Here is a 24,496-nt window from a genome sequence, read left to right as displayed (position 1 = left end):
CCCTTTACTTGACAAAAAAAAAAAAAAAAAAAAAGTCCCTTGCTTGAGCATCTACTATGTTCTAGGCCCTGGTGTACATTTCAGGGGCATGGCAGTGGTTAAAACAAAGCCTTTTCAGCAGATCTATCTTCTCTGTTCTTTGGGTTTCAGTGTCCCCAGCACGTCAGTAGAGTTACTCAGACATTCTCCAATGTTCTGTGACAACCCCATCAGGTAGTGATATTCCCTGATCACAGACACTGAAGGATATGGGTAATTTTCCCAGACACACATGGGGAATAACACATGAGACAGGCAGATAAAGCAGCCCTGGTGAATAAGTAGGGGCTAAGGCAGGTGAGGGAGGAAGGTCCAGCCTCATGAGGCCAGCCAGTGTTAGGTCCCTGGCAGGACCAGCAGGTGGGAGGAGGGGACTGTTATCTTGAGTCTGGGATGGATGGAGTGGGTATTAGAGACCAGTAACCAACCCAATCAAGCCCTGAGCCCTGACAGCCAAGGTCAGCAGTCTGTTCATCTACCTATCCACCCTCCTGTTACCTGCCTTCTCCATCTTAGGAGTGTTCTCTCCCCAAAGCAGTTGCCCACTTCCAGGGAGAAGCTCCAGGCTTGGGGGCACCCTGAGCCCATGCTGGCAAGGAAGAGCCAAAGAAGGTCCTAAACTCTATTCACTAGCCTGCCTGTCCGCCCTGAAAACTTGACATTTCTTTCTCTGCTTAAAACTCCCACTGCTTGCCATGACATTTCACATTTACAACAGGCTGGCCAGTTCAGAGGGGCAAACAGCTGCAGCCGAGACCAGGAGCCTATGGCTGGCAACATCAAGTTGGGTCCAATGCCAGCCCGCAGACTGGGGAGGTGGTGTGCTCTGGTTTTCAAGAGCGTTGAGGAAGACAGACAGATGGACATACACACCCTTCTCTGAACACACCAGCCCCTATGTGCACCAGGCTGTGAGCAGCGCACACTCACCCGGGAGATAGTGAGCGGCATGTTGAAGTCCTTGCCCCCCTGTAGACGGAAGCCCCAGGGCCCAGGCCCGGTCAGGGTCACGCTGTAAGACATGCTGGTGCTGACAGTGATGGACTCTGTGGACGAGAAGAGAAGAGTGGAGTGAGACAGCCCTCAGGCACCCTGCCTCCTCAGTCCCGACCAATGCCTCTGCACCTGCCCCAGACCCCAGACCCCCAGCCTTGCCTGCTCTGTCCCTTGCTGTCTGGCCAAGTTGTGTGGAGCTCCTGAGAGGCTCCTAAGAATAGCTGGGAACGAATGCCATCGACACTGATATCTGCCCTCTGCTGCGCCCATAAATGGACTGTAACCTTACACTGTGCCCGCCTGCTGAGGCCTCCCAGGCAGTCCACTGTGACTCACATAGCTATTATAGCCCCTGGGGAGAGGTGTCCTGCACCCTGGGGGCAGGATAAGGTACTGGCCATGTCAGTGATAATGCTCTTGCCTCCCTGCTCTCCTCTCTTCGCTCTCTCTGCCCTCTGGAGAGCCAGGACACACACTCTCTCCCCAAATGCACCCACCCCTTTGCGACTTGGATCATTGCTGCCCTGTGCTCCCTGTTGAAAGGCTGTACCTTATCCAGTGTGGAGTCCTGATGAGCCTTAGGACCAAGCTGAGCTTCCAGCTGGTCTGGACAGAGCTTCAGCTCAGACCAGTAATTGGCCCATGGTTTTCCAGCCATGCAAATGATCATCATAGTAGCAGTAGCTCTGAGCACACCTAAGATCAGCTCTAGGTCCTTCACACCATTATTCCCTCAGATCCTGAGAGGCTGCCACCACAGCAGGAGCCAAGGTTCAGAGAAGTTAAGTGACTTTTCCAAGGTCACACAGGGAGTGGATTCAGGCCACACTGGAGCCTGGACTAATCCCCATGGGACTTGTGTCAGATAATGGGCTCCCAGTGGCCACAGTGCCTCCCAATGCCCAGACTCAGGTTGGGGTCCTGCCCGTAGCCCTCAGCACAGGGTCTGAAAGCAGGTCCAAGGCAGACCCACACCCTGCAGACCTTCTGGGGGCCCAGCGGTTACTCCCGGCTCCTGTGTCTCATTTGCGCTCTGGAAAACTTGACAGCAGTAAGGAAAGCTCCAGCTGCCAGAGTGGCATGCCAGACTCCTGTGCCCTTTGCGCTGGAATGGCAGGGGGCAGGGAGGAGGAGGGGAGATGCCATTTGCTCAGCTGCTGGGATGTGGGGCCAGAAGGGGAGGGGAGGGGCAGTGTGTTCAGTGTGTTCGGCCCACAACCCTGAGACAGTGTGTTCTGAGAGGGGGTCTTGGTGGCTCGAAGCTCCTGCCAGGGTGGTCGTTGGGCCAGGATACCTTTAGAAGCCTTACCCCAGAAGAGACCTTAGGCCCTCGGTTGTCTGGAGATAGATCGAAGCTTGCCATGGCTCCTGGCTGGGGAAACTGAGCCTTGGGGGAGGCAACTGGGTTAGCTGCTCTCTGGCCTTCCCAGAAGGCTCTGGCTTGAGCTGGGCCCCAAGGACTAAGTACAGGCCTGGGTGTGAGTAATTTCCCCCCCTGCTAGCATCCTACCTCACGCCTTGGGCCTGGCACATACAACATGCAGGGTAGAAGGAGTCCCCATATCACAGGGGCATTTGGTAACTTGCCCAAGATTACAAAAACCATCAAATGGAAGAAGCCAACGAGGGACCTGTATTCTTTCCTCCACTTCACCACCTCCTTCCCCTGTATCACATAGCGCAGCCTGTTCTCCCTGCAGGGGCTTGGGCCTGCAGCTTGCAGCACCAATCCCTCCCCTGTAGCATTCCCTGCCCTTCCCCCAGCCCCCATCCATCCATCCCTGACTCCAGCCTTATCCCCTTTCCTACAGAGATCTGTTCTTCCAAGCTGGAGAGGACCCAGCAGCATGAACAGTGTGGGATGAGGAAGTATAACAGTGTTCAGAACTCGCCCAAGCCTATGCAATTCTGAAGCAGAAGGAAGGGGAGGAGGGGGAACACTGGGCTAGACTGTACCTGGAGATGCAGGCTCTTTCTCTGGACTTGGGTACACACTTGATGCCTGAAGCTGCATCAGTGAAAAGGAGGGGTAGTAGAAAGGATGCTCTTAAAGGGGAAGGCCAGCCATCCTCCATCTGCTTCCCCTTGGGGCCCAAGACAGCCAGAGAGCAGCTGGTACCTACAGGCTAGGTGGGAGCTGCTTCTCGGTAACAGCAGATCATTGGGCAGTGGGGATGGGGACAAGCCTGATTTTTGCCCTTCCTCCATTCTGCCCCCCACAGTTTGAGATGGCAGCTTCAGGAGAGTCACAGGTGGGGAAAAGAGGGAAGTGGAGGAAGAGAAACTGCTGTAGGAATCAGAGGGCAGGTCTAGAGTTTCTCTCTAATTGCAACATCAACAGATAGAGACCATGCTTCTCCAAGACCTCTGATTTTTTATTTTCCTATACTCTGTCAGAGCCACACAGCCCTGGGATAAACTTAGACCACTTATTTGAAAGAAATCACAGGTGCAGTGTGTGCACACACATGCTGAGTGTGCATGCAAATATGTACATACAGAGAGTATGCTTGCAAATGTATGTGTGCATATGAGGGTGGAGCACAGTGGAAATAGTACACTGCGGGGAGAAGCCACGGATAAGTAAGAGTTTCCAGTACATGAAGGTCTGTGCTCAGCTTCAACTGCTGGCTGAGGGAGACAAGCGCTGACTTTCCCATGCCAGCAAACTGCCTAGCCTGGGTGCGGAGACAGCTCATAAATAGCTGGTGTGCCCAGCGGAGCCATTGCCATTGTCATCACTCAGACACTCACGGCACACAGCATTTGAGGAGGGGCAGATTGCTCCGGGAAGCAGGAGGGCCTAAGCTCCACTCTTCAGGATGAGCTTGGGGTACAAGCTGCCGAGATGAGAAGTGCATGCAGAACACTTTGCATGGCAGGAGCTTTGTGTTTTGGGATATGAACCCAGCACACCACAAGTGACAGGGCCACTTCCAAAGCCCACAGGTTCAGGGGGTAATCATGGGTCTGTGTATGTGAGGGGGCTGGGCACGTCCAGAGGAAAAGGAGAGCCAATGGTGCCCTATATCCTGGAGTCCAGGCTGGAGAGCAGCACCTTGGTCTGGAAAACAAACAACACACATCTGTTTAGCCTAAGGAATGTCCTGGTTGTAGCAGTCTCCCAGTGACTCTCTGTGGTGAAGGGAGGCTGAATGGAGGGCCAGGCTGTGTCCTAGATTGAGGTGGGCCTTCTCTGAGCTCTCGGCAATGTGGTCTGAAAGATGGAGCAAGAAGTGTCTAAGCTGCCAGCAGGACATCCCCCAGGATGTCTCTTGTGCTCTTGGGCTCCTGAGGTCTGGACTGAGGTCACTTCACCCAACCAACCTATTCTCCACTTTCCTTCATTCCTCTTCCACATGCTAGTATCTCCTTTCCCCATGCTGCCTTCAACACCTCATTTCCGTCCTGTCCTATAGCACCAGCTTCCTCTGGTCTTCTCCCTGCAGCTCATGCCATTCAACATGTCCTTACCCAATCACTACAGAGTGGCCCAGCTCCCCTGCAAAGCTGACCCAGCCCTACTCAGAACCTCTGCTAAGTCCTCCAAGGGCTCCTTACACCCAGTGTCATGCCTGGAGACCCCTCTGGCCAGCAGTCGAGTAGGCCTTCCCAAGGCTCCTATCACCACCTCCTGCCTGTCCCCTTTCTCCTACATGCCCCGCCAGCTCCCAAGGCCCCTTTGGCTGCTTCTGAGGTCACTGAGTAACATCTTGTTCCAGGACACTGAGTCCCTGGGCCCCACTGCATTTGCACAGGCTGTTTCCTCACCTGGACCTCTCAACCCCACCCCACTTCGACCTGGCAATCCCTGCTTTACCTCTACCTTCCCTGGGGAGCCCTTGGGGACTTGCCTCTGCTTTCAACACTCTGTGCACTGATAACTCATTGGCTGTCCTTATCACATGTTAGGTGACTGCTGATGTGCAATCCTCTCTGCCCAGCACCCTACCCCAGTCCCATATTCCCCTGAGGATAGGCATTGTGCCTTTCATCATCGCCCCGCCAGCCTGGGGCGCACAGCGGTGCCTCTGTCCTGGCCTCTGTGGCTGTGCACAGTACCAGGGCTCAGGGCTGGGGTGTGACTCCCCCTGGGGCTGGAGCATCAGGGGAATGGTGCTCCCTGGAACCCTGATGCTGGGGGAGGCAGAGGCTCCAACTGCAGGGAGCAGCCCAGGGCTCCCCCTCTCTGGGACACAAAGGGGAGCAGCCTTGAAGAAGAAAAGCAGGGTGCTGGGGAAGCCCAAGAAAGCCCAGGAGCTGGGGGTGTTGTGTAGGTGAGAGTGAAAGGCGGGGGTGGGGAGAGCTGTCATCTGAGGGGGAGGGGCACCCTCTGCCTCCGGGCCTGAGCATGGCATTTCCACTGTTCCAGAATATAGCCTTCTCTAATCGCCATCGACATTCCATTCCATAGGCACTTGGGCTGACAGCTGGCTTTCTTTTAATAGCCACAAGTATTCTGGGTAACATCCTAATCTCAGGGCATTCACAGTGAGCACATACACAGTGTGTAGCACCCCCACCCAGGTATGTCCAGCCTCCAATCACACACAGAGGTACACACCATCCACCTTTGGTCATATGCACAGCTTAGAGCTGACATGTTAGGGACACTCAATTCCACTCCCTGTGGTGTCACACTGACAGAGAACATGTGCCAAGCACACGCTCACACACACTAGCACACATGCATATATTTATCATAGCACAGCACACCTTCTACCTACAATCACACACAGACACTCTTAAGTGGAGTCTTAGACTACACTCTGACACGCTCAGAGCACCTGGGGGTCATAGACCCCCCAGACCCTCCAGGTGGGCAAGGGAAGGGAAAGCTGGGGTGGTACTTTCCTCCCCAGAGAAGAGGTAATTCTCAGAGGCCATTGGGCCTATCCATGAGAGCTAGTCCCCTTTTCCTGGTCACTCCCTGGGCTACTTGCCCCTTGTCTCCAATCACCTTCCTGGGAGCCTCTGCTTCATGTCCCTGTGGCTTAGGAGGGGCCTTGGCTTCCACGTCCTCCAGGCCCTGACTGCAGGGGGACTGGCCACTCACTTGCTGGGCAGCCCCCCACACAGCTGCTGCCCCCATGTCTGTCCAGCCCTGCGGAAGGTAGAAGAGTCACTGTGAGGTGAAAGCGAGACATTATGCAGTCTTGCTCCTGCCCTCTCCCCCACCAGGCCTTTCCACATCCTCCCCACAATATTCACTAGGGTGAGGCCCATCACACTGTTTGCAAGGTTGCTGGTCACCAAATCCCTACAAACTTTTAGCGCATGGGCCAGGGTGTGTGTGTGTGTGTCTGTGTGCATGTGAGCACCTTCTAAAGTATATGGGATGGGTGTGTCTTTATGAGGTTCTTCACCTCTCTTAAAAAATAGAGTGAAGGGACCTGTGACAGCTCCTCTCTCAGCCCATCAACTAAGACTCTTAGGGGTGGGATCAGCAGGAAGAGATAAGTGGAGGTTCTCAGTGACGCCCACAGTGGACCCTGTAGGCATAATATGGAGGAGCCCGAGTGTGGTGAGGGACAGAAGCTCATGGTACAGGGAGCTCTCCTGGGGACATCAAGGAGCATCACAACTCCAGGCCCTAAGGAGAGGCTGGCAGGCTAATAGCTCCCAGGACTGACAACAGCTATGGGGTCTGTATCCACTCATGGGCACCCTAGCCAGTGTTGGATGTAGAGGCAGCTGTTTCAGAGGACATAGAGAGTCAGAGAATGTGAGTGACTTGCCCAAGCTCACACAGTCAAGAGATAATAGAGCTGAGTTTTGAATCCAGGGCTACTGCTTCTTCCTCTGTATCCTGCGGGCTCTTCAAGGCTCCCAGAAGAGGAGGCTTAATGCTGTGAACCAGGGCCCCTGAGCTAGCTCCTGTCTGTCTCTCTGGAGGCTCATCTGGGACCAAAAATGCTAGTCTTTTCAATCTGTGGCTCTAAGGGTAGTACCAACATGGAAAAGAGATGGCCTGGAGTTGGAAGATCCATTTTTAGCCCTGGCCTACCACTGCGTGACCCTGGGCCAAACCCTTGCTTCTCTGGCCTCAGTGCCCTTGCCTATCAGGGAGGTAGGCATGAAAAAACTTTGGGGAAAGTGGGGAGAGGCTCTTTCTGCCAGAATCCCAGAGTCCTAAGGGTTCCTAAATCTTGCAGGCTGCCCTGCCCAGAGGCCTGGTTGAGGAAGGGATGGCCAGCCATCAAGGGGCCAATATTCTTACCACCTCACTTTCAGAGCCCAGGGACTCCTGGCACCTCCGTCTGGAGATCCAGCTGAGGTCCGAGGCCTGGCTGCTCAGTGTGGAGAGGTGGGTGGAGCGGTAGCTGGTGTATGGGCCAGTGTGCTGGCCCGATACGCCCAACAGCACACCTAGGCAGGGCAGGTGCTGGGCTATGGCCATTCTGTAGGGACAGCACATCTGGTTAAGGCAAAGGCAATGGACAGGCAGACACGAGGAGATGGGGGATGAATGGACAGACCGATACAAGGCTAATGGGAGTGGACAGGTAGCCACTGGGGAAATGGGGATATTCAAACACTGGAGTTATGAGGACAGATGATGGGTTAATGGGAATGGACAGAAAGATACTGGGAGTCAGGAAAAATGATAACAAGGCCAGACAGATGCTGGGGTGAAGGAGACCAATAGACTCACAGGACTGGGGATGGACAGACAGATGCTGGGACCATGGGCCTGGAGGGAGAGCCTTGGGGGAGCAAGTTCAGCCAGGTGCTTGGTTCTAGCTTTCAAGTGGCTGGACCAAGCCACATCTCTGTGAGTGGGGATCTCTGAGCTGAATAGGTTAAGGCATGCTGCTGGCCTCAGCAGGCTTGTGCGTTACTGACACCACCAGGCAAAATGAAGCACTGAAAATGGTCCTGTGGGGGAGGCCAGTGTGCTGGGATTCTATCAGCAGAGAGCGCTCTGGGCCAGAACAATCCCGGGCCTCTGCCAGGGCCCTTAAAGCATAGCTGAGTTCTCCCTGGTGTAGTCTCTCCAGGATGTTGCTGTCTGGAGGCTTCTCCTTGTAGGGAGCAGCACTGCCGATCAGCCCTCCTGGTTGCCTTTGACCTGAGCTCCAAAAGTCCCTAGTTAGCATTGGACACTTCCCCGGGGAACCCTGCTATCCCTCCAAGCTGAGCCTCCGGGGAAGGTGGAGCAGCAGAAGGGTCACACCAACTCTAACCCCACCCAGTGTCACTGGCTGTTCCAGCTGCTAGAGCCCCCACCCAATGCATAGATAAGAAACAGGAAAGACAGTGGCCTCTGTCCCCATTCACCGGCCCAGGTCCTCCATGCCCATGAGCGTGGGCCTGGGGACTTGGGGCTGGAGCCTGAAGTAGGGCTGCACCTGTACTTGGGGTGGGTGATGGCGTAAATGATGGGGTTGTGGATGGCAGAGGCCTTGGCGATGACGGCTGGCACTGAGTTCATGTAGGGCGTCAGGACATGCGCGTACCTAGGATAGAGAAGCTGTGGTCTCCCTGCCAGCTGGACCTCCTGCCCTCTTGGGAATCTTCTTTCTTTAGGCCAGGCCCTGCCAGGGGTGCAACCCAGCCTGGCCCAAACCAGCTGGGCCAAGTCAGCCCCATGTGAGGGACTGCAATGCTAGGAAGAATTCTGTTCTGAAGTGAGTGGGAACCCAGAGAACAGTTGAGGGAGGGGCCGGGGGAAGATGTACTTGGTTGGAGGGTTTCACTGTCCCTTGGAGCCTGTGCTGCCAGCATAAACCCTCTTCACCCCTGCTGACCCTGGTCCTCTAATCAGCTTTTCCCATACCGCACACCAACTCAGATGCTCACACTCCCCTGGCTCTTGCAGAGTTACTTCACAAGAAGGTCCTTGGGGGAATCATTTCTGTACAAGGAGAAGACCTCACACCCAAACACTTGCAAGGATTAATAGCTCTCTCTGCCCCCAAGGTGCTTCTGAAGTCTGGCCTACATCCACACTGCTGCAAATGTCAAAGTCCTCAGACTCTCACCACAGAGGGCTGGAGGTGAGCAGAACCCCTGGCTGTGTGCCCAGGTGAAGAGGGAACCAGACCTCAGGGAGAGCCATGTATTCCCAAGGGGTCTAGCAGGACCTGTAGCCCTCACAGGCACTTAGGCTAAATCCAGTGTGACTCAGAGCTATCCCCACATGTGTCCTAGTGCCTCTAGGAACCAGGCAGGCCCAGCTAGAGGGGAGAATCTCACTGCAGGGAGAGAGTAAGGATTTAAGGCCAGACTTAGGGTGTGAGGACAGTTGGCTTGGGCTTGGGCTTATGAGGAAGAGGCTGCCCCAAGCTCCCATAGCCCTCTTCCCCGACACATCCCCTCCCCCCAGCCCCTTAGCCATTGCTCACCCAGCAAAAGCCATCAAGGCCACAGTGGAGTAGGGGGCCCAGGAGAGCACGAAGAGAAGGATGACTAGCAGCACAATCTTGGCCGTTTTCCACTCACTCTGCAGCCGCTGCTGTTGCCGGGGCAATTCACTGCGGCCCTCGCAGGGCCCGAAAGCCTGGAGAGCCCTAGGAAGGGTATAGAGTCTGGGTCTGACCACCCTTGGATTGCAATAAGTGTCAGGGTCATGGCCACTTTTGGGGAGCCTCCCTGGAGTTGGCCATCCCTTCCATTGCAGGCAGCCCTCACACCTAGAAAGTTCTCCATGACATCCAGCCTGACTTGCTTTCTTTGATTCTACCTGTGGTGTCTTCTCTTCCCCATGCCCCCAGACTTACTGACATGCCTAAACTCCCCTTCTTGAGAAGACCCTGTCTGCTGAGACTTCCGTAGGCACCAGGCTGTGCTGATTTCTAGGCACCTACCCCATAAGCACAGGTGCTCAGCTTGTCTTTGCGCATCTGGAGCTGGGGATGCCCCAGGGGTGGGTGCAGTTGTGAGGTTCTGATGGAGAGGCATGTACCTCTCTCATTTAGCCCCTCCTCCATTCCCAGCTCTTACTGGCCTGTCTCCCGAATGGCCCGGAAGATGAAGATGTAGCAGTAGATGATGACAAGCAGAGGAAGGAAGAATACAAAGCAGAAGAGCAGCATGGTGTAGGCACGGACTGATGGCGTGAAGCTCATGTAGTCCCAGGAGCAAGAGGTCAGCAGCCCCTCGGGCACGTAGGCACCTGGGAGCCAGAGGCAGGCAGGCTCTCATTGTTCTGGGCAGTGCTGACGTGGGTTCCTCGTCAAGCAGGGATTTTTGACATGGCATCTGGGATCCTGGAACACTGACAGCAGCCCCAGCCCAGCCAGTGCAGTGAGGAAGCCAGGGTACATGGAGGGGGAGCTTTCCAACCCTATTCTGGGAGACAGCTGGCAAAGCCCAGTGCTACCCGCTCTTGCCAGTGTGGAGCAAAGACCTCACCAGAGCCCCAGAGTCTCACTCCCCTAGGATTCAGCCAGCTTTTTGGTCCTGCCCAAGAAGGGCTGGTGCTTTGCTGCTAACCCTCCTGCCTAATGAGGCCTCACACCCCAACTCCTGCCTGTGTAACTCACTGCAAACTCAGCATCAGATGTACCTGTCACTTCCTGCCACCCAGGAACCATGTGGTCTTCCCCTCTGTATTGAGGGATGGGAGCCCAGGTCATCTTCTGATAGCTGATGATGCAGCATCTGCTCTGATGCTAGTCATAGCCCCTGAGCACTGGAGCTCAGGTAGTTTTCTGGCCCCCTCCTGCCAGATAGCCAACTCAAGTCTACCTACTTGCTCTTGAACATGCCCCTCCCAGACTGTCCTCCCTTTCCCGATTCCTGCAGCCCACTTACTCCAGCCAAAGAAGGGTGGAAGACTCCAGGCCAGGGCGTAGAGCCAGACACCCAGCAGGACAAGTGCTGCCCGCCTCTTGGACACCACCCCAATGGTGGCCAGTGGGCGTGTGATCACCAAGTAGCGGTCCAGTGCGATGGCCGTCAGGGTAATCATGGAGGTGATGCCGAAGAGAGCCCCACAGAAGGCATAGAACTCGCAGCCTGTGGACACAGCTCCCTGACCTCAGCCCTTGGCAGACAGCCCAACAGATACCCCAGGGGAGGGAGGGTCTGTGGACAGCATGTACTTGGCTCCAGCTCTCACCTCTCAGGAGATGCAGACTGAGCCCCTCTTCACCCTGCCCACTTGCCACATCTGGCAGAGGCTGGTGGAGGCCTCAGAACTGGTCCCTGAGTCTTCCCTGTTGCTAACTCATGGGATGAGGGCAGCTACCCCCCTCTGCCAAGGAAGAGGAAATCACCTTCTCGTAGGGGCCACCTTGCACAATGCATATCCCCTGCCACAACCTTCCTCCCCACTCCAGCAAAAGGGAGCCCTTAGTGTCTACCTGCCTCCCCAAAGAGCCACCGCTTATAGAGGCTGCTGGCAAAGACAACGGGGGCCTGAGTGAAGGACATGAGGAAGTCGCTGATTGCAAGGTTGATAATGAACATGTTGGCAGGTGTCCTGAGGCCTCTGCTCCTGTAGGGATCAGAAACTGTCAGAAGGTGCTTCTGCTCGGTGCTTTCCCTCAGCTACATTGCACATATGTACACATATGTGCACAACTGCTGAGCCATCCCACTGCCCAACAAGTACCAGCCAAACAGCTCTGGTGCCTGGCAGTGCAGGCTGAGAAATGAGACCCTTGTCTTTTGAAGGAGGTTCACTCAGAATGAAGCAGAGAGCAATGCCTCTCCCAGAGCTGCTGCTTAGCCCAGCAGAAGCTGGGTCTGGGTGTCATCCATCACTTTCCCTCTCACCCCCTCTGCATGGTCCACACTCTCTGGACACACCCCTCATTTCTCTAGCTCCTCCAGGCCAGGTTCTCCCAAGTGTCTTGTCCCTAGACTGCCCTCCCCACGTGCCCAAACTGTGCCTCCTTCTTTCTCAGGCACCCTCCACAGCCCCCTTCTTCCAGAGTGGTGGTCTGAGCCCTGTTCAGCACACCTGTGCCTTCATTCCTCACCCTCAGGGCTGGCAAATGGTCTCAGGCCCAGGCCTCAATCTTTAAACTCAGGGAAGGGGCCAAAAAGTAGTCCAAATATATCAAGTGATGCATTCCATTTGGGACCCAGGCTCACCCTCTACATAGAGTGGCTGTCCCTAGGATACCGGGTCTCTGCCCATTGAGGGCAATGGAGTTGATGACTATGTTCCAGAGGCAGGCCCTCTCACAAACCTTGTCTCCTGCAATCATCCCTCTTCGTGTTTACCTTTTCCCCATTTTCTAGATAAGAACACCGAGGCTCCCACTTGTGATGTGGTTTGCTCCAGATCACAAAGCTCAGTGAGTGGCACAGCCATGATTCAAACAGATTTGCTGAGCACTGTGTATACACAAACTTAACCATTACATTGACTGTGAGGTAAAGCACAGCTCCATTTGCAGACAGACATGTTGATTTAACTAGGATAAACAACTTGCCTGCAGACATTTCCACTAATTGGTGATAGAGGTAGGGCTTCAGTTCTCTGCCTGTCTGTCTCAGCCATTCAGCTTGCAAGTAGGGCAGGTGTGGAAAGAACAGGTGGTTGCTGAGAAGCTTGAGGACTCAGCGCTTTGGTGCCTGAGCTGCTCTTTTAGGCAGAAGGTGTATGCCCACTGGGGCAAGCAATGGTGGAGGATAGCTGACAGCAAGGCAGAATGGCCAGAAACCCACTGTTCCAGGGAATATCATCCTATGTAGAGGGTGTGCCAGGGGCCCAACTGGCATGCATCACTTGAGCTACTTGGACTATTTTTTGGCCCCTTCCCTGAGGTTAAAGATTGAGGCCTGAGCCTGAGACCACTGAGGGCTTAGCCCTGGCCTCACTGCCCAAGCTCAACAGTGCCCTGGCAGACCTAGCACCAGCATTTCTGTCCTGTGTGCTGCCCTATTTCCTCATGGCTCACCACCCTCAGTGCCCAGACTGCCCCAACCTCACCAACCAGGCACCTGCAAAATGTATAGATGACTGTCAGATTGCCCAGCATTCCTGTGAGGCCCACCAGCAGGACCACTGCGCCAAGGGTGTAGTGGGCATGGTCCGGAACATCGACTGTGGGGAAGGGGACCCAGGCAGCAGCCTGAGCCCCAGCTACCTGTGGAAAGACATAGAAACAAGGTCATTTCATTATCCTGTCACATTCAAATAGGCAGGTAGGGAAACTGAAGCTCACAGTGCCAAAGTCACTTGCTCACACAACTAGCAAGTGGCTGAGCTCAAATGGAAATGCAGTCTCCCTAAAGTTGAACACAAGCTCCCATGCCACGGCACAGAGGCATAAGGCTTCTAGGATTGGGCTCAGAGCATCTGTTGGAGGCTGGTAAGACAGCCTGACATATGTCTGGCAAGCGGGAACATGGCTGGAATGACTCTCCCTTTCCTTGGGGAGAAGGCAGAGCCAACTCTTTGGTGGTTTCTCCCTGCTATATGGGACCTGTTCCAAGTGCTCAAGATGTTTAGCAGCGGTATTCCAAGCCCCCCTTGACCCTGGGGTAGTAGAGTGGGGTGGAGCCCCTCTCCTCTAGAGTTCCTCCCCTTCCAGAGCCTCAAAGAACAGGCTGTATTCTCCCAGAACATAACTGGATAGGCTTGGCACAAGATGGAGGGGGAGAATTCCTCTTTGAAAACGAAGCTTAGGCCTCCCAGGGTCATTGCAGGGAGATGTGAAGCTCTGAGGCCAGTCTAAAGAGATTTAAGATACCTCCCTCCCCAGCTCCTTTCTGGGGTAGTAGTATAGTCTCTACCGTGCACTGGCCTCTAAAGGAAGGAGCCTTCCCATCCAGTCCAGGATGCAGACCAGCAACCCAGGGTCCTGAGCGTACCCTCAGCCCTCTCCACGTAATGGTGGGGTCGAAGGGTATGGCCCTGGGGTTCTGGCTAGAATGATGGAGGCAACAGAGCACACCTAATGCCTCACTCTGGGCTGGACAAATCCAGGAGCTCAGAGTATGCCTTGTTTTCTGGAAGGCTTCATGGGGCATCCAACCATCCTCAGAAAGGAGTGGATGTAGCCAAGTCTGGGACATTCCAGCCCCCTGTCCTTCAGGGTTGCCCTTTCTATTCCTTGGATGCTCTCCTCAAGGAAAATTGTTCCCCACACTCTCCTCTAGTGGCCTCTCTGTGTAGGACAGGCTCAGAGAGGTCCAGCAACATGCCCAAGGTCTCACAGCAAAGAATAGGCCTTTTCTATCTCCCTACCAAAGCCCCTGTGTGTCTCCAGGATTGGGATCGGAATGGAGGAGGGAAAGCCATGTGCCTGCAGAAGCTCACCTCAGGCTTACCGTGGGACTGATGGGCAAAGGTTGGTCCAGGCTGGAGGTGCTGCTCTGGGAGCTGTCCCACCTGCTGGGTGAGACTGGGGTGGCCACACAGCTGGGCTCCTGTGCTGGGTCCAGTGAGACTCTTGGCCCCAAAGGAGAGTTCATCCTGAAGTGAGTGGTCTTTTCTTGAGCCCACAGAGAAGTCAAGAGCATGGAGCACTCAGGGTGCTAGCTGTGCCCAACCACCTCCCACCTTTCCTTCATCCTCAGCACTCCTGCCCAGTTGGCCAGCTGCCTGCTTCTGCAACCAGCGTGGACCTAGCTTGAGGATGGTGGCTGCTCTGTGTCCAGTGAAGCACAAAGGAGAAGAGAGTGTCACAACTATGGCAACTCACAGCCTTTAAGTAGCATGGCAGGGAGCACCCTCCCCTTCAGACACAGGTCCCTGATGATGGCAGCATGTGTGTGTGAATGTGTATGTGCATGTGAATGTGAGAGTGTATGTCAGTGTGAATGTATGTGTGTGTATTTCAGAGAAGATAGCCAGGCTTAGGCTCATGGACATTGGGCAGACGGCATTTCCTCCCCTCTGACCAGGCTTGCTTTCTTCCTGGAGCTCATCAAGAATAGCCTCTGCCACCCTCTAAAACCCCAGAGCTGTCCAGTGGGCAAGTGAACCTGTGGAGCCCAGACTCATGCTTTCCATAGGGTGCCCTGCACTTACATCCAGCCCTCACGGGCCATCACAATTTCACAACCACCCTGCACAGAACCAAGACTCGTCACCCATTTCACAGATGACGAAGCTAAGACGATGAACAAAATATAAATAGAGAAATAGATCTTACAATCAAGGTTAGATCAGATCATGAAGCATTTTTACTTCTTGTTTTTTTGATAATGAACTTTTTAAATGGAAATAAAAATGTTAAATAACAAAAAAAATGCAAACTTGGTAGAGACCTGGGAGCTCCCCCAGGTCTGCAGTCCTGGCCCCAAGATAGTGAATGTCAGAGTGGAGGGAACCCTGGGTCTGCATCTGTCCCCCCTGGGAGGAGGCAGCAGGAGTGGAGCCCCAGAGCTAGAGAGGGTGAAAGCTGGGCACTCCTTCTAGGAGGTCTGCTGGCTTCTGGACTAGTTCTGCTTGGGAGCCATGTCCTGAGGCACAGTACCGAGATTTGTGGAGCCATGGAATGGAGAGATATGCCACCTCCTCTTCCAGGGGTCCTCCCAGTCTTCTCAGTTTTCCTAGAGCGGCAAATTTGTGTTTGGGGTGGCTGCACCCATCCTCAAAGAGAAGTTGCTGTCCATAAGTGCCAGCTCTCGGCTCAGATGTACTTTCTCTTTCATTGCAGGTCTTCAACTCACAGAGGTTCACCTTAGGTGGTTCCAGGATGGAGATCAGAATGGAGGAGGGACAGCTCTAAGGGTGAAGCTGAGACACTGGCTTTGCTTTCTCTCCTTTAAGTCCAATGTGGACTTGCTTTCAAATATGGGCATTTAACTATTAATTTCAGCTGGGAGCAATTCTGAACCAACATAAAATTCCATTTCACACCCTACCCCACTTTCCAACCCGATAATTAGGAGAGAAGGCAGGTGAAGTAGCTAACAACAGGTTGAAGTGTTTGTCAGACAGCCAAGGAGTGACCACACACCTACAGTGTCATGGGCTCAGAGCCATGGCTAAAGGCCCAAAGAAATGCATTTGCCATACCTGGGGCCTTCGGAAGCCCGTATCTGCTTACAGTGTTGTTTCTTCATGGCTGACACACTGCCGCCCTCAGGGCTGATGCTGCCATTCCTTTGGGCCTGAGTCCATACCATGGTCTCCTGTGGTGCTTCCCCTCTGGGGAGTGCCTACTATGACCATCGCATTCCTCACCTCTGTACCCTATACCTTCCCAGAGCCTGCTGTCCAGGTTAAGCCAGGAGGGCTATGTGGGCAGGCTCAGCCTCCAAGGACAGAATGTTGAACTGTTCTCTAGGGCCACCACTGACCAAGCTGTCCATGCTGTAAGCCACAGGTGTGAGGTCAGGGAGCCCCTGGCTTTCCATTGTTCTCCTCAGATCAGGTGATTCCTGTCTTTCCAGGTGCCCAGCTGTGTCTCCATCCCTGAGCCCCACTCTGCCTCTTGAGTCTCACCCCAAACTTGGCCCAGCCTCTCAAAGGCCCCTCCTGGCTGTCCCGTCCACAGTCCCATGAGCCCCATTCCCTCCAAGAATCTCAGTGCAGGGGTCTTCAAATCCTCAGAGTCTTCCCCCTGGCTAGTGCCTACTGCCTCAGAGACAGGCCAGCACCTCTTCCCTCCCAGCACCAGTAGTTGAGGGTAGACTGACCTCAGCACTCAGAACGAGCTTCTGGTTCCTGGTGCATCTATGGTCCCAGGGACCCCTGAGCTGATCACAGGCTGTCATCCTCACACACAGCTCCTCTCTCCATGCTCTCCCCTTCTCCCTCTCTCTCCTTTTAGCCCACCCATCACACTACAGCCCTAAAGCTGTTTGGAAACACAAATCCCATCAGACAACCCCATGCTTAACACTTCTAAGGCTCCCATTGCTCTTAAAATATAGAAAAGCCCTAATGTGGTGAGGCAGGTAGAGGAAAACACTATAATGTCACCGGTGTATGGGGTTAAGAAGTGGCTTTTGTTGGGGAAACTGAAACACCAAAGGTCAGCAAGCAGAGGCATGCTGTCCTCCTTAGTGTCTGTGTGTGGGGGCCAGGCTGCTCGTCACACCAGGGAACTGTGTGCCAGGGCAGCACCCTGCCCCCACTATTGCTCCTTTTTAATGCAAGAGCAGCCAAACTCAGGCGCCAGGCAGTCTGGGTGTGGCTGCCAGCTGAGCAGAAAGGAGTCTGAAAGCACCAGTTGCCGGCACCTGCAGACCGTACTGGGAGCTGGATTCAGGCCATAGGAGAAGGGGAAGCCTGATCACATGAGCAGTTGAGTTCAGGTACAGACACTCTTGCTCGGGGAGAAGGAGCCAGCTTGGTACCTGGGGACCTGAGCTCTGGGCCCAATCTCGGGAGTCCTCACTGTGCTCTAGCCAGGCTGGCCTCTCTCAGACCACAGAACACACACTGTCCCTCTGCTCTGACACCCAGCCTCTGCTCATGCACTGCTGCTGAACCCTTCCCTGATCCCTTCCGTGGGTCTCAGCTCAAATATCACCTCAAAAAGGTGCCAAGGAAGCTATCCTGAAGACCCAACTGTTCAAACAGCCTCCTGTCCATCCTTTGGAGCATTTGCCAATGGTGTCATTTATAGTGATTATCATCTGATTGTGTCTGTTCCCCCCTCTGGATCATAAACAGATCTATTTGTTTTACTTTCATGGCCCACTGCCCAGAAGAGTGCCCAGCACATTGTTTCAGGAAAATAAAAATCTCCCTGGTACTTGCTTCTCAAATTGTGGTCCACGGACCAGCCACATCGATATCACCTGGAGCTTGTTAGAAATGCTCCAGACCTACTGAATTAGGTGGCCCAATCACACACTAAATGAGATGTTTGCCAGTCTAGATTCTTCAGAGGACTTAGGGACTGGTGACAGGTGGTGGAAGCCAACCTGAGCGGACACTGAGGCAGTCCAGGGATTAACACCAGCAGGATGTGCTGCCACACCCAAGGCTGGATAGACAACAAGAAGTGGGTGCTGGGCTTTCAGGGACTGGGGCTGTCCAGGAGGGCGCCACAGAGACAGTGCTCGCGGACGGGAGCTGGAGCCTTTGTGGGGACATGGCTCCTGGGAGAGGTGCCGTGAGGAGCAGAACTCTGTGACTTCCCTCTGCTCTCCTCTCTGGTCTGACTACTACAGATGCCTCCCAATGGCCAGCCTACCTGGAAGCCAGGGGTCTTGAGATATGTGATTCCCTGGGACAGAGAGAGCAGGTCAGCGAAGGGTGATGGAATAGACATATGTCATCCCTCCACCCTCACCTGCCACTATAGCCAGTAAACAGCATGGGTCCCCCTCTCAGTTCACTTGGGAATTCTTTTGCTTCTGACTTCCTAACCCCACACAGGGGCTGTTCATGGAGGGATGGCCTGATCCCTGGATGGGCAGCAGAGTCAGCTCTCTGGCTGGCCTCTGTGGTTCCCATGGGCCAGCCTGAGCCACCCTTCTGCTCAGCCTAACCTGGGAACCTATGGAAGGTGAAGATCTCATTCATTCCCCCTTACCACCGCCACTTCCACGTACCACACCAGGGAGATCTGAAAGGGTTGAGTGTGCTTTGCGGTACCTGAAGCCCTCGCCCATAGCTCTGTACTGACTCACTGCCTGCTTTTCGCGCCTTGCTTGCATGGCTGGAGGTGGGAAAAGCTTTCCATGGCCCTCACCCTCGAGGGAGTACCAGGGGCATAGGAATGGGAGACCTAAGAGCTGCCCTGAGGTGGCATAGAGGGACTGAGTGTCTGCCCAGCTGGAGGGTGGGGGCAAGAGTATGACAGTATGACTTTTGATGTTAGATCAAGAAGGAGTTATAAATAACTCAGCAATGAACTCAGCAGACAGGTAACCCCACTTGCTGTGGGACTGGAATCAACCAGCATCACAAACACTGTCCAAAAGCTCCCACTGCTGACTTTACTTATAAGCTTTCTGGGCCCTAGAATTCCTGTTCTTAGTAGAGAAGTCCTGGGAGTCCTTGAACAAAAAGCTGACATAAAAGCCAGGAAGGCCTCTGGCTTTTGCACTTCTGTGTTTCAGGCTGTAGAGTCCTGGGCCCAGGGAGACATGTCTCCGTCCTCCAGCCCGGCCTAGCAGGCAGCACTGTAATGGCACTCCCTTGCCATTGCCATCCTCCCCGCTGCTGGGGATCAATTTCCTCCTCCTGGGGAGGCAAGGCCTATCTGGTTACCCAGAGACTCCTGGAAAACTCCTAGGAGCTGATCCCCAGAGAATATTAAATGTCTCAACAAGAATATTCCTGTAAGCACCTGGCCAGGAGCTCACCTGGGCCCTCCCTCACCTGGAATCTGCTGGGTTTCAGGCAAACTCTGTCGATAGGGCTCTCTCTCCCATTGCATGAGGGAAAGACCATAAATGTGGCACCTGAGAAAAATCCTTGCTTTTCTGCTGCCTTACACCACATGGCAGCAGGTATGGCTCCACCTTTTTATCTACCCTGGGCCTCGAGGTGCCACCATGCCACCCCCAACAATGCATACCTGCCCTTTGGGAGCCAGACAAGAGGCCCAGTGTTTCTGCAAATGTTCCCAGAGGCATGTGAGGGTCCTTTGACCCCTGTGGCCCACCTCTCTCTCTGTGGCTCCTCCCACCCTAACTCCCCACTCCAAGGTGTTCCCACTGAGTTCCCTCCTCTGTAGCCCACATTAGCAAGGAGGGGCAGGTAGGGGGAGAGACCTGGGGCCACGTCTACACAGCACTGTGGGACTGTTTCCTGTCCCTGCAGGAGCACCTATGTGCCTCCTGGGCTTGGCACCTCCTAATGCCCACATTCCTGGCCTGGTGTCCTGAACAACGGCATTTCAGACCTTTCTTCTATGCCACTCCTGCCTGATCCATGTGTGTTTTCTCAGTGAGTTCAGTCTGGGGTTTCCAACGTCATGCCCATCCAAGTGCCATGCACTCATCAAACTACAGCAGCGTGCCATGCCTTGGGCAGGCATCAGTCACAGCAGCTACCCTGGGCGAGCTGGCTTTGTAATCAAGAGGGAAATAACAGTCACCCCTAAGTAGTTGCCTCTTCCTCCCTTTAGCTGGAGCCTCCTGTCAAGGAGGTTAGGGCCAGTTAACAGGTGTAGGAGAAGAATTAGGAAACAGAAAGTCAAAGAAAACATGAGTAAGACCAAAAGGACAAACTTTTAACTTGAGAATTGATTATATACCTTAGAGGGGCATGTGGGTGTAAAGACAATTGTCACATGGGAAGCACTGTATTTCACATACCTGGGCACACCCAGCAGCCCATGGGAAAGCAAGAACTTACTACTGGGTTTATAAAGTAAAATTCAGGAAGGGTAAAAGGGGTAAAGTTGGTCAAAAGGTATGAACTTCCAGTTATAAAATAAGTAAGTTCAGGGATGTAATGTACAGTATGGCGACTACAGTATTTAATAATACTATATTGTATATTTGAAAGTCACTGAAAGAGTAGATCTTAAAAGTTTCTATCACAAGAAAAAAAATTTGTAACTGTGTGGTGATGCATGTTAACTAGACTTATTGTGATGATCATTTTGCAATATATACAAAGGTCAAACTATTATGTTGCATACCTGAAACTAATATAATGTTATATGTGAATTACATCTCAATTTTTTTAAATGCACAAAGTTCATTCCTTAGACCTTTGACGTTTCCTAGCTAGCACATGGAGCCCTCTAATTAGGACACACAGAGAGGCTCCATGTACCCCAATTATTACTTTTTTTTTTTTTTTTTACCTTTGGTAACATGCTGGAACAGCAAGAGAAGCTCATTTTCTTCTTTAAAATCCTTTGATTTATCTCAACCATGTTTCTGAGCAGTTCCCTACAAAGTAGAGCATTTGTCTAAGGAAGAAGAGAACGGGGGAAGGGATGTGCTTTGATTTATGGCAGTCCAGAGCAATTTCTGACTACTCAGAGAGGACAGGTATGGAAGACAAATGGGGCAAGATGGAAATCTACATGAAATACAAGATGTTCTTTGTGAAGAGTGATGCTGGCATATAATGTGTGTCTGGGCCTATTCTCTGACAAGCTCTCAAACCCTCATTTATCTGAGCATTGCATGAGTGGCACCGGAAGATTTCTGAATGAAAACCCTGCATTTGAATTGGCTTTGTCTTTTGATGTGACTGTAGACATGTCAGTTTTGCATGCGGAATCCCAAAGCTGTAAACATTGTATATTCCTTCTCATGTTAGTCTAGCAGGTCAAGAGACTTCATCTGGCAATCCAGCTTTGCCCCATTTGCTGTAAGAATCTGAGAAATGACAGGAGCCATGCATCTCTGAGAGTCACCTGTAGAATGAGGGTATTAACATCTGCTTCACCCATGAGAGAATGTGTAGAGTGCTCTAGCATGCCTCCAGAGTTGGAGTTTTAAGCCTGCAGAGGCTGCTCAAACAGGAGAGGGGACATCCTGATCTCACCTGGAGCTGCTGTGTTTGTATAGCACAAATGCCTGCCCCATACCCCACGGACCCTGGGGTCAGCCAGGACTGCACCACTTTGCAGAGCTGTGAGACCTTGCGCAACTCCCTCTTGCACTCTGAGCCTCCCTCCTTCCTTATCTATAAAACGGAGATAGCAATGCCAAACTCATGGGATACAATGCTTTAATTTGACAAGAGACGAGAGTCACCCCACGTGAACCTAGAATACAGTGGGTTTCAGCAGTGTCAATCCCCTTCTCCTTTACCTGGTTGATGAGGCCTTCGGACGGACAGTGGGGCTTTTCTTCTCCCTCTGGAGCCAAGGTACTTCTTGTCAGGCTGATGGCCCACTTTGTGGCAGAATGGGGTTCCTCCCCAAGCCCTCTCAGGTGGGGGCAGAGAGTCAGTGGGAGGCAAGGCAGATATAGGAATCACAGCCCCTTTCTCAGAGAGGGGAGGTGAGTTCCCTGTCCAAGTACAGCCAGTACCCCAGCTTTCCTGCCTTCAGGACATGTGAGTGTTGGTTACTTGCAGGGCAGCAGGGTGGTAGAGAAGATGCTCATTCATCTTCTTGAAAGACTAGCTATCTCCAGGAGCTGTGGGGAATTTCAGCAGCCAAAATCAGGGACTGGTGTTGCAGCTCTCCAAAGTGAGTTCTCAAACACAGCAAAACACTTCAGGAACCCCAGTCCCCACTCAAGCCAGTGGGACTGAACTCCCAGTCAGCATCTACTGTACCTCCCTGAGCCTCTGGGGCCTCTTGCCTCTTTCCTCTCTTCCTGCACACCTCCCTGTCCCTCACTTTCACATCAAGCCCTCAATGAACATTGGACTCACCTGGGAGTTTAATAAATTATGGTACCTAGAGCCAACCCCAAGAGGGCCTGGATTTAGTTGGCCTGGGGTGTGGCTTATACATTGGGATTTTTTAAAACACTGCCTAACATAAAATCATAGGCATCTGACTTGCGTCTGTAGGCCAGTGCCGTGCATGCAAACACCCAGACTCACAGGTGAGCCCGTCTCTCCTCTCCCACTCGCTTTAGGTCCCATTGGCTCCAACTTTCTCATCTGTATGCTGCTGCTGCTTTTCAGCTTGGGCCTGGAAGCAAACCCTCCCACTTTCTCTGACCTATAGCTGCTTAGGGCTGGATTCAGGCCCTATCAGGCCTATCTAAGCCTCTGAAAAGTAGAGAGAAAAGCCGGTGATGGGGGGGGGGGGGTTCAGGTACTTGTTGCTTATGGGCAGGGGGACACAAGAGAGGAGCCCGATGGCAAGGGCTGTGATGAGCAGAAGCTATAGAGCCAGGCAGACTGGGCAGGGCTCCTAGCCTGGGGTCTGCAGGTTGAATTCAGGACATCCTTGAACTCAGGTGAGAAAATTATATCATTTCTTACACTAACCTCTAGCTGAAATTTAGCATTTCCCTTCATTAGAAATGCAGACAAAACTCCACAGTAGTCTTACCTGTAACTTTGTCAAAAAAAGAAATCACTGCTACTTTTATATGACAGTTGAGTTCTTGCAGATAATGGCACAATATTGGTTTTGTTCATTACTACTTCAAAATTACAGCCTTGCTTAGACCTGTTACCAGGTCTTGTTGTTGATTCTTTAATGAAACATCATGCTACTCCATCACAAAATTTATTATCTAATACTTTAGTAACACTATTTCACTGTAATTGGTTTCCTTTGTAATCCTCTGTATTTTGTTTTATGCATTGAAAACACTCCATAGGCTGCACTGGAATCCAAAGTGGTGCCTGGTGCAGAAAAGGCCAGAACAGTGGAGTAGAAGTTGAGGCAGAGGGTGTTCAGAGACCAGGAGTTGGGAGGGCTGCCGTTCTGCTGGAAGACTCCTATCTGTGCCAAGTTTAGTTGTTCAGCTTTGCTTAGGTCCCCCAGCCAGCCTAGACAACCAGTTTGACAAAAACTGTCCAGCCTTGAGGCCCCACCATGCATCCCAACCCCTGAGCTCAGGCACGTGGCTGTAAGTTCTGCCTTCACATTTCCTCAGATAAGCTGTGACTCCTGTAGCCCGCATTGCTGAACAACACTGTAAAGGTGGAGAGTCTTCAGGAAGCCTGGGCAACCCAGAGACCAGGAGACCACAGCGTATGACAGCTGTCCCCAAGATGGTCTCTGAGCAGGTGAGCCATGTTTGGGGCCTTTCACTAGAAAGACATGAGTGGTCTTCACTGCAAGCCAGGGGCCCCCAGGGAGAGCTAGACAGAGACCAAGAAGTGAGAGACAGGTGAAGGGCTGACTGCCATTTCCTGGGCTTCCCCCTCCCCTGCCCTCTGTCACAAAAGGAATGGAGGCCCAGTGCCCCACGGCATGGACCCTCCAGCCAGCCTGCCCCTCTGCACTTTTCACTTCCAGAGGCTATGGTCTCCACCAGGAACCTCAGCCTTTCCCTGATCATCTAAAAGCTTCTCGGAATCCTAATTCTGAAAGCAAAAACTTCACAGCTTCTCCCCTAGGAATGCAGACTGGGAAGCCTACAATTTCACACCACTTCCCCGTGCTCTGCTCTGGGACTCTGGACTGTATCTGCAGCGGTGGGCAGGGGTGGGCAACTGCATGATGGGATTGAAGAGTGAGTGCTCCTCCTGCCCCACAAATCCCTGAAAACGGGCCCAGGCAAGGGAATTCTTGGATTTATTTTATAGTTTTTATGTGTGATATAATTAAAAAATGAAATTACACAAAAAATTTATTATGAAAAATAGTGCCACTCTGAAAGGTATGGCTCAGTTGGTTGGGCATCATCCTGCAAACTGAAAGGTGTCTGGTTCAATTCCCTGTCAGAACACATGCCTGGGTACTGGGTTTGGTGCCAGTGTCCAGCCCTGGGTTGATGTTCCTCTCTCATATCCATGTTTCTCTCCCTCTTTTTCTCCCTCCCTTCCTCTCTCTCTCTCTCTCCCTCTTAAAAAAAAAATAGTACCCTGTCCCCTTCCTTTTAACTCCCCAGTTTCACTTCCTGGAATCAACAGTTTTCAACTCTTCAGTATTTCCTCTGCTGTTTACATTCATATTTATAAATAAAGACTTACACTACTGAATCTTATTTAGAAAGATATGGAAAGAGACTTTTCCTGTTGTTGGTTAAAACCCCAAAGCAGAAG

General features: G+C 52.8%; 2 protein-coding genes across 4 annotated transcripts in view; both read right to left on the bottom strand.

Annotated features, from left to right (window-relative positions):
* Positions 1-1,311, bottom strand: part of LDB3 (LIM domain binding 3) — a 62,727-nt gene extending 61,416 nt beyond the window's left edge. For 2 of the 3 annotated variants that reach the window (XM_054580473.1, XM_054580472.1), the window contains exon 1: positions 970-1,085. In XM_054580473.1, coding sequence (XP_054436448.1) covers positions 970-1,062 — 93 coding nt within the window. In that variant the 5' untranslated portion in view covers positions 1,063-1,085. Of the gene's footprint in view, positions 1-969; positions 1,086-1,194 lie in introns of those variants that run through there. The other variant, XM_054580471.1, reaches the window with a different exon arrangement.
* A 2,749-nt stretch (positions 1,312-4,060) lies between these two features.
* On the bottom strand, positions 4,061-14,412 carry OPN4 (opsin 4). Its single transcript, XM_054580494.1, has 10 exons — positions 14,269-14,412; positions 12,937-13,082; positions 11,346-11,479; positions 10,795-10,998; positions 9,982-10,153; positions 9,384-9,548; positions 8,388-8,495; positions 7,256-7,436; positions 5,996-6,139; positions 4,061-4,093 (listed from the first exon to the last, which is right to left on the bottom strand). The coding sequence occupies exons 1-10, from the start codon at positions 14,410-14,412 to the stop codon at positions 4,061-4,063; spliced, it is 1,431 nt and encodes a 476-aa protein (XP_054436469.1).
* Between the last annotated feature and the right edge of the window lie 10,084 nt (positions 14,413-24,496).

The sequence above is a fragment of the Pteronotus mesoamericanus genome, unplaced genomic scaffold, assembly GCF_021234165.1.
Source record: "Pteronotus mesoamericanus isolate MK-2021 breed Mesoamerican mustached bat unplaced genomic scaffold, CSHL_Meso_final contig_59, whole genome shotgun sequence".
Classification (NCBI taxonomy): domain Eukaryota; kingdom Metazoa; phylum Chordata; class Mammalia; order Chiroptera; family Mormoopidae; genus Pteronotus; species Pteronotus mesoamericanus.
The sequence above is the reverse complement of the archived record's forward strand: the minus strand, read 5'-3'. Positions and strand labels throughout refer to the sequence as shown.

Excerpts from the sequence above, each read along its gene's own strand:
- OPN4 (XM_054580494.1), bottom strand. The coding sequence starts at position 14,412 with ATGAACTCTCCTTTGGGGCCAAGAGTCTCACTGGACCCAGCACAGGAG. Across the intron at positions 8,496-9,383 it reads GCCTTGATGGCTTTTGCTGG|GTACGCGCATGTCCTGACGC; the intron begins GTGAGCAATGGC and ends TCTCTATCCTAG. Across the intron at positions 4,094-5,995 it reads AAGCAGAGGCTCCCAGGAAG|GTGCTGCTCTCCAGCCTGGA; the intron begins GTGATTGGAGAC and ends TTCCAGACCAAG.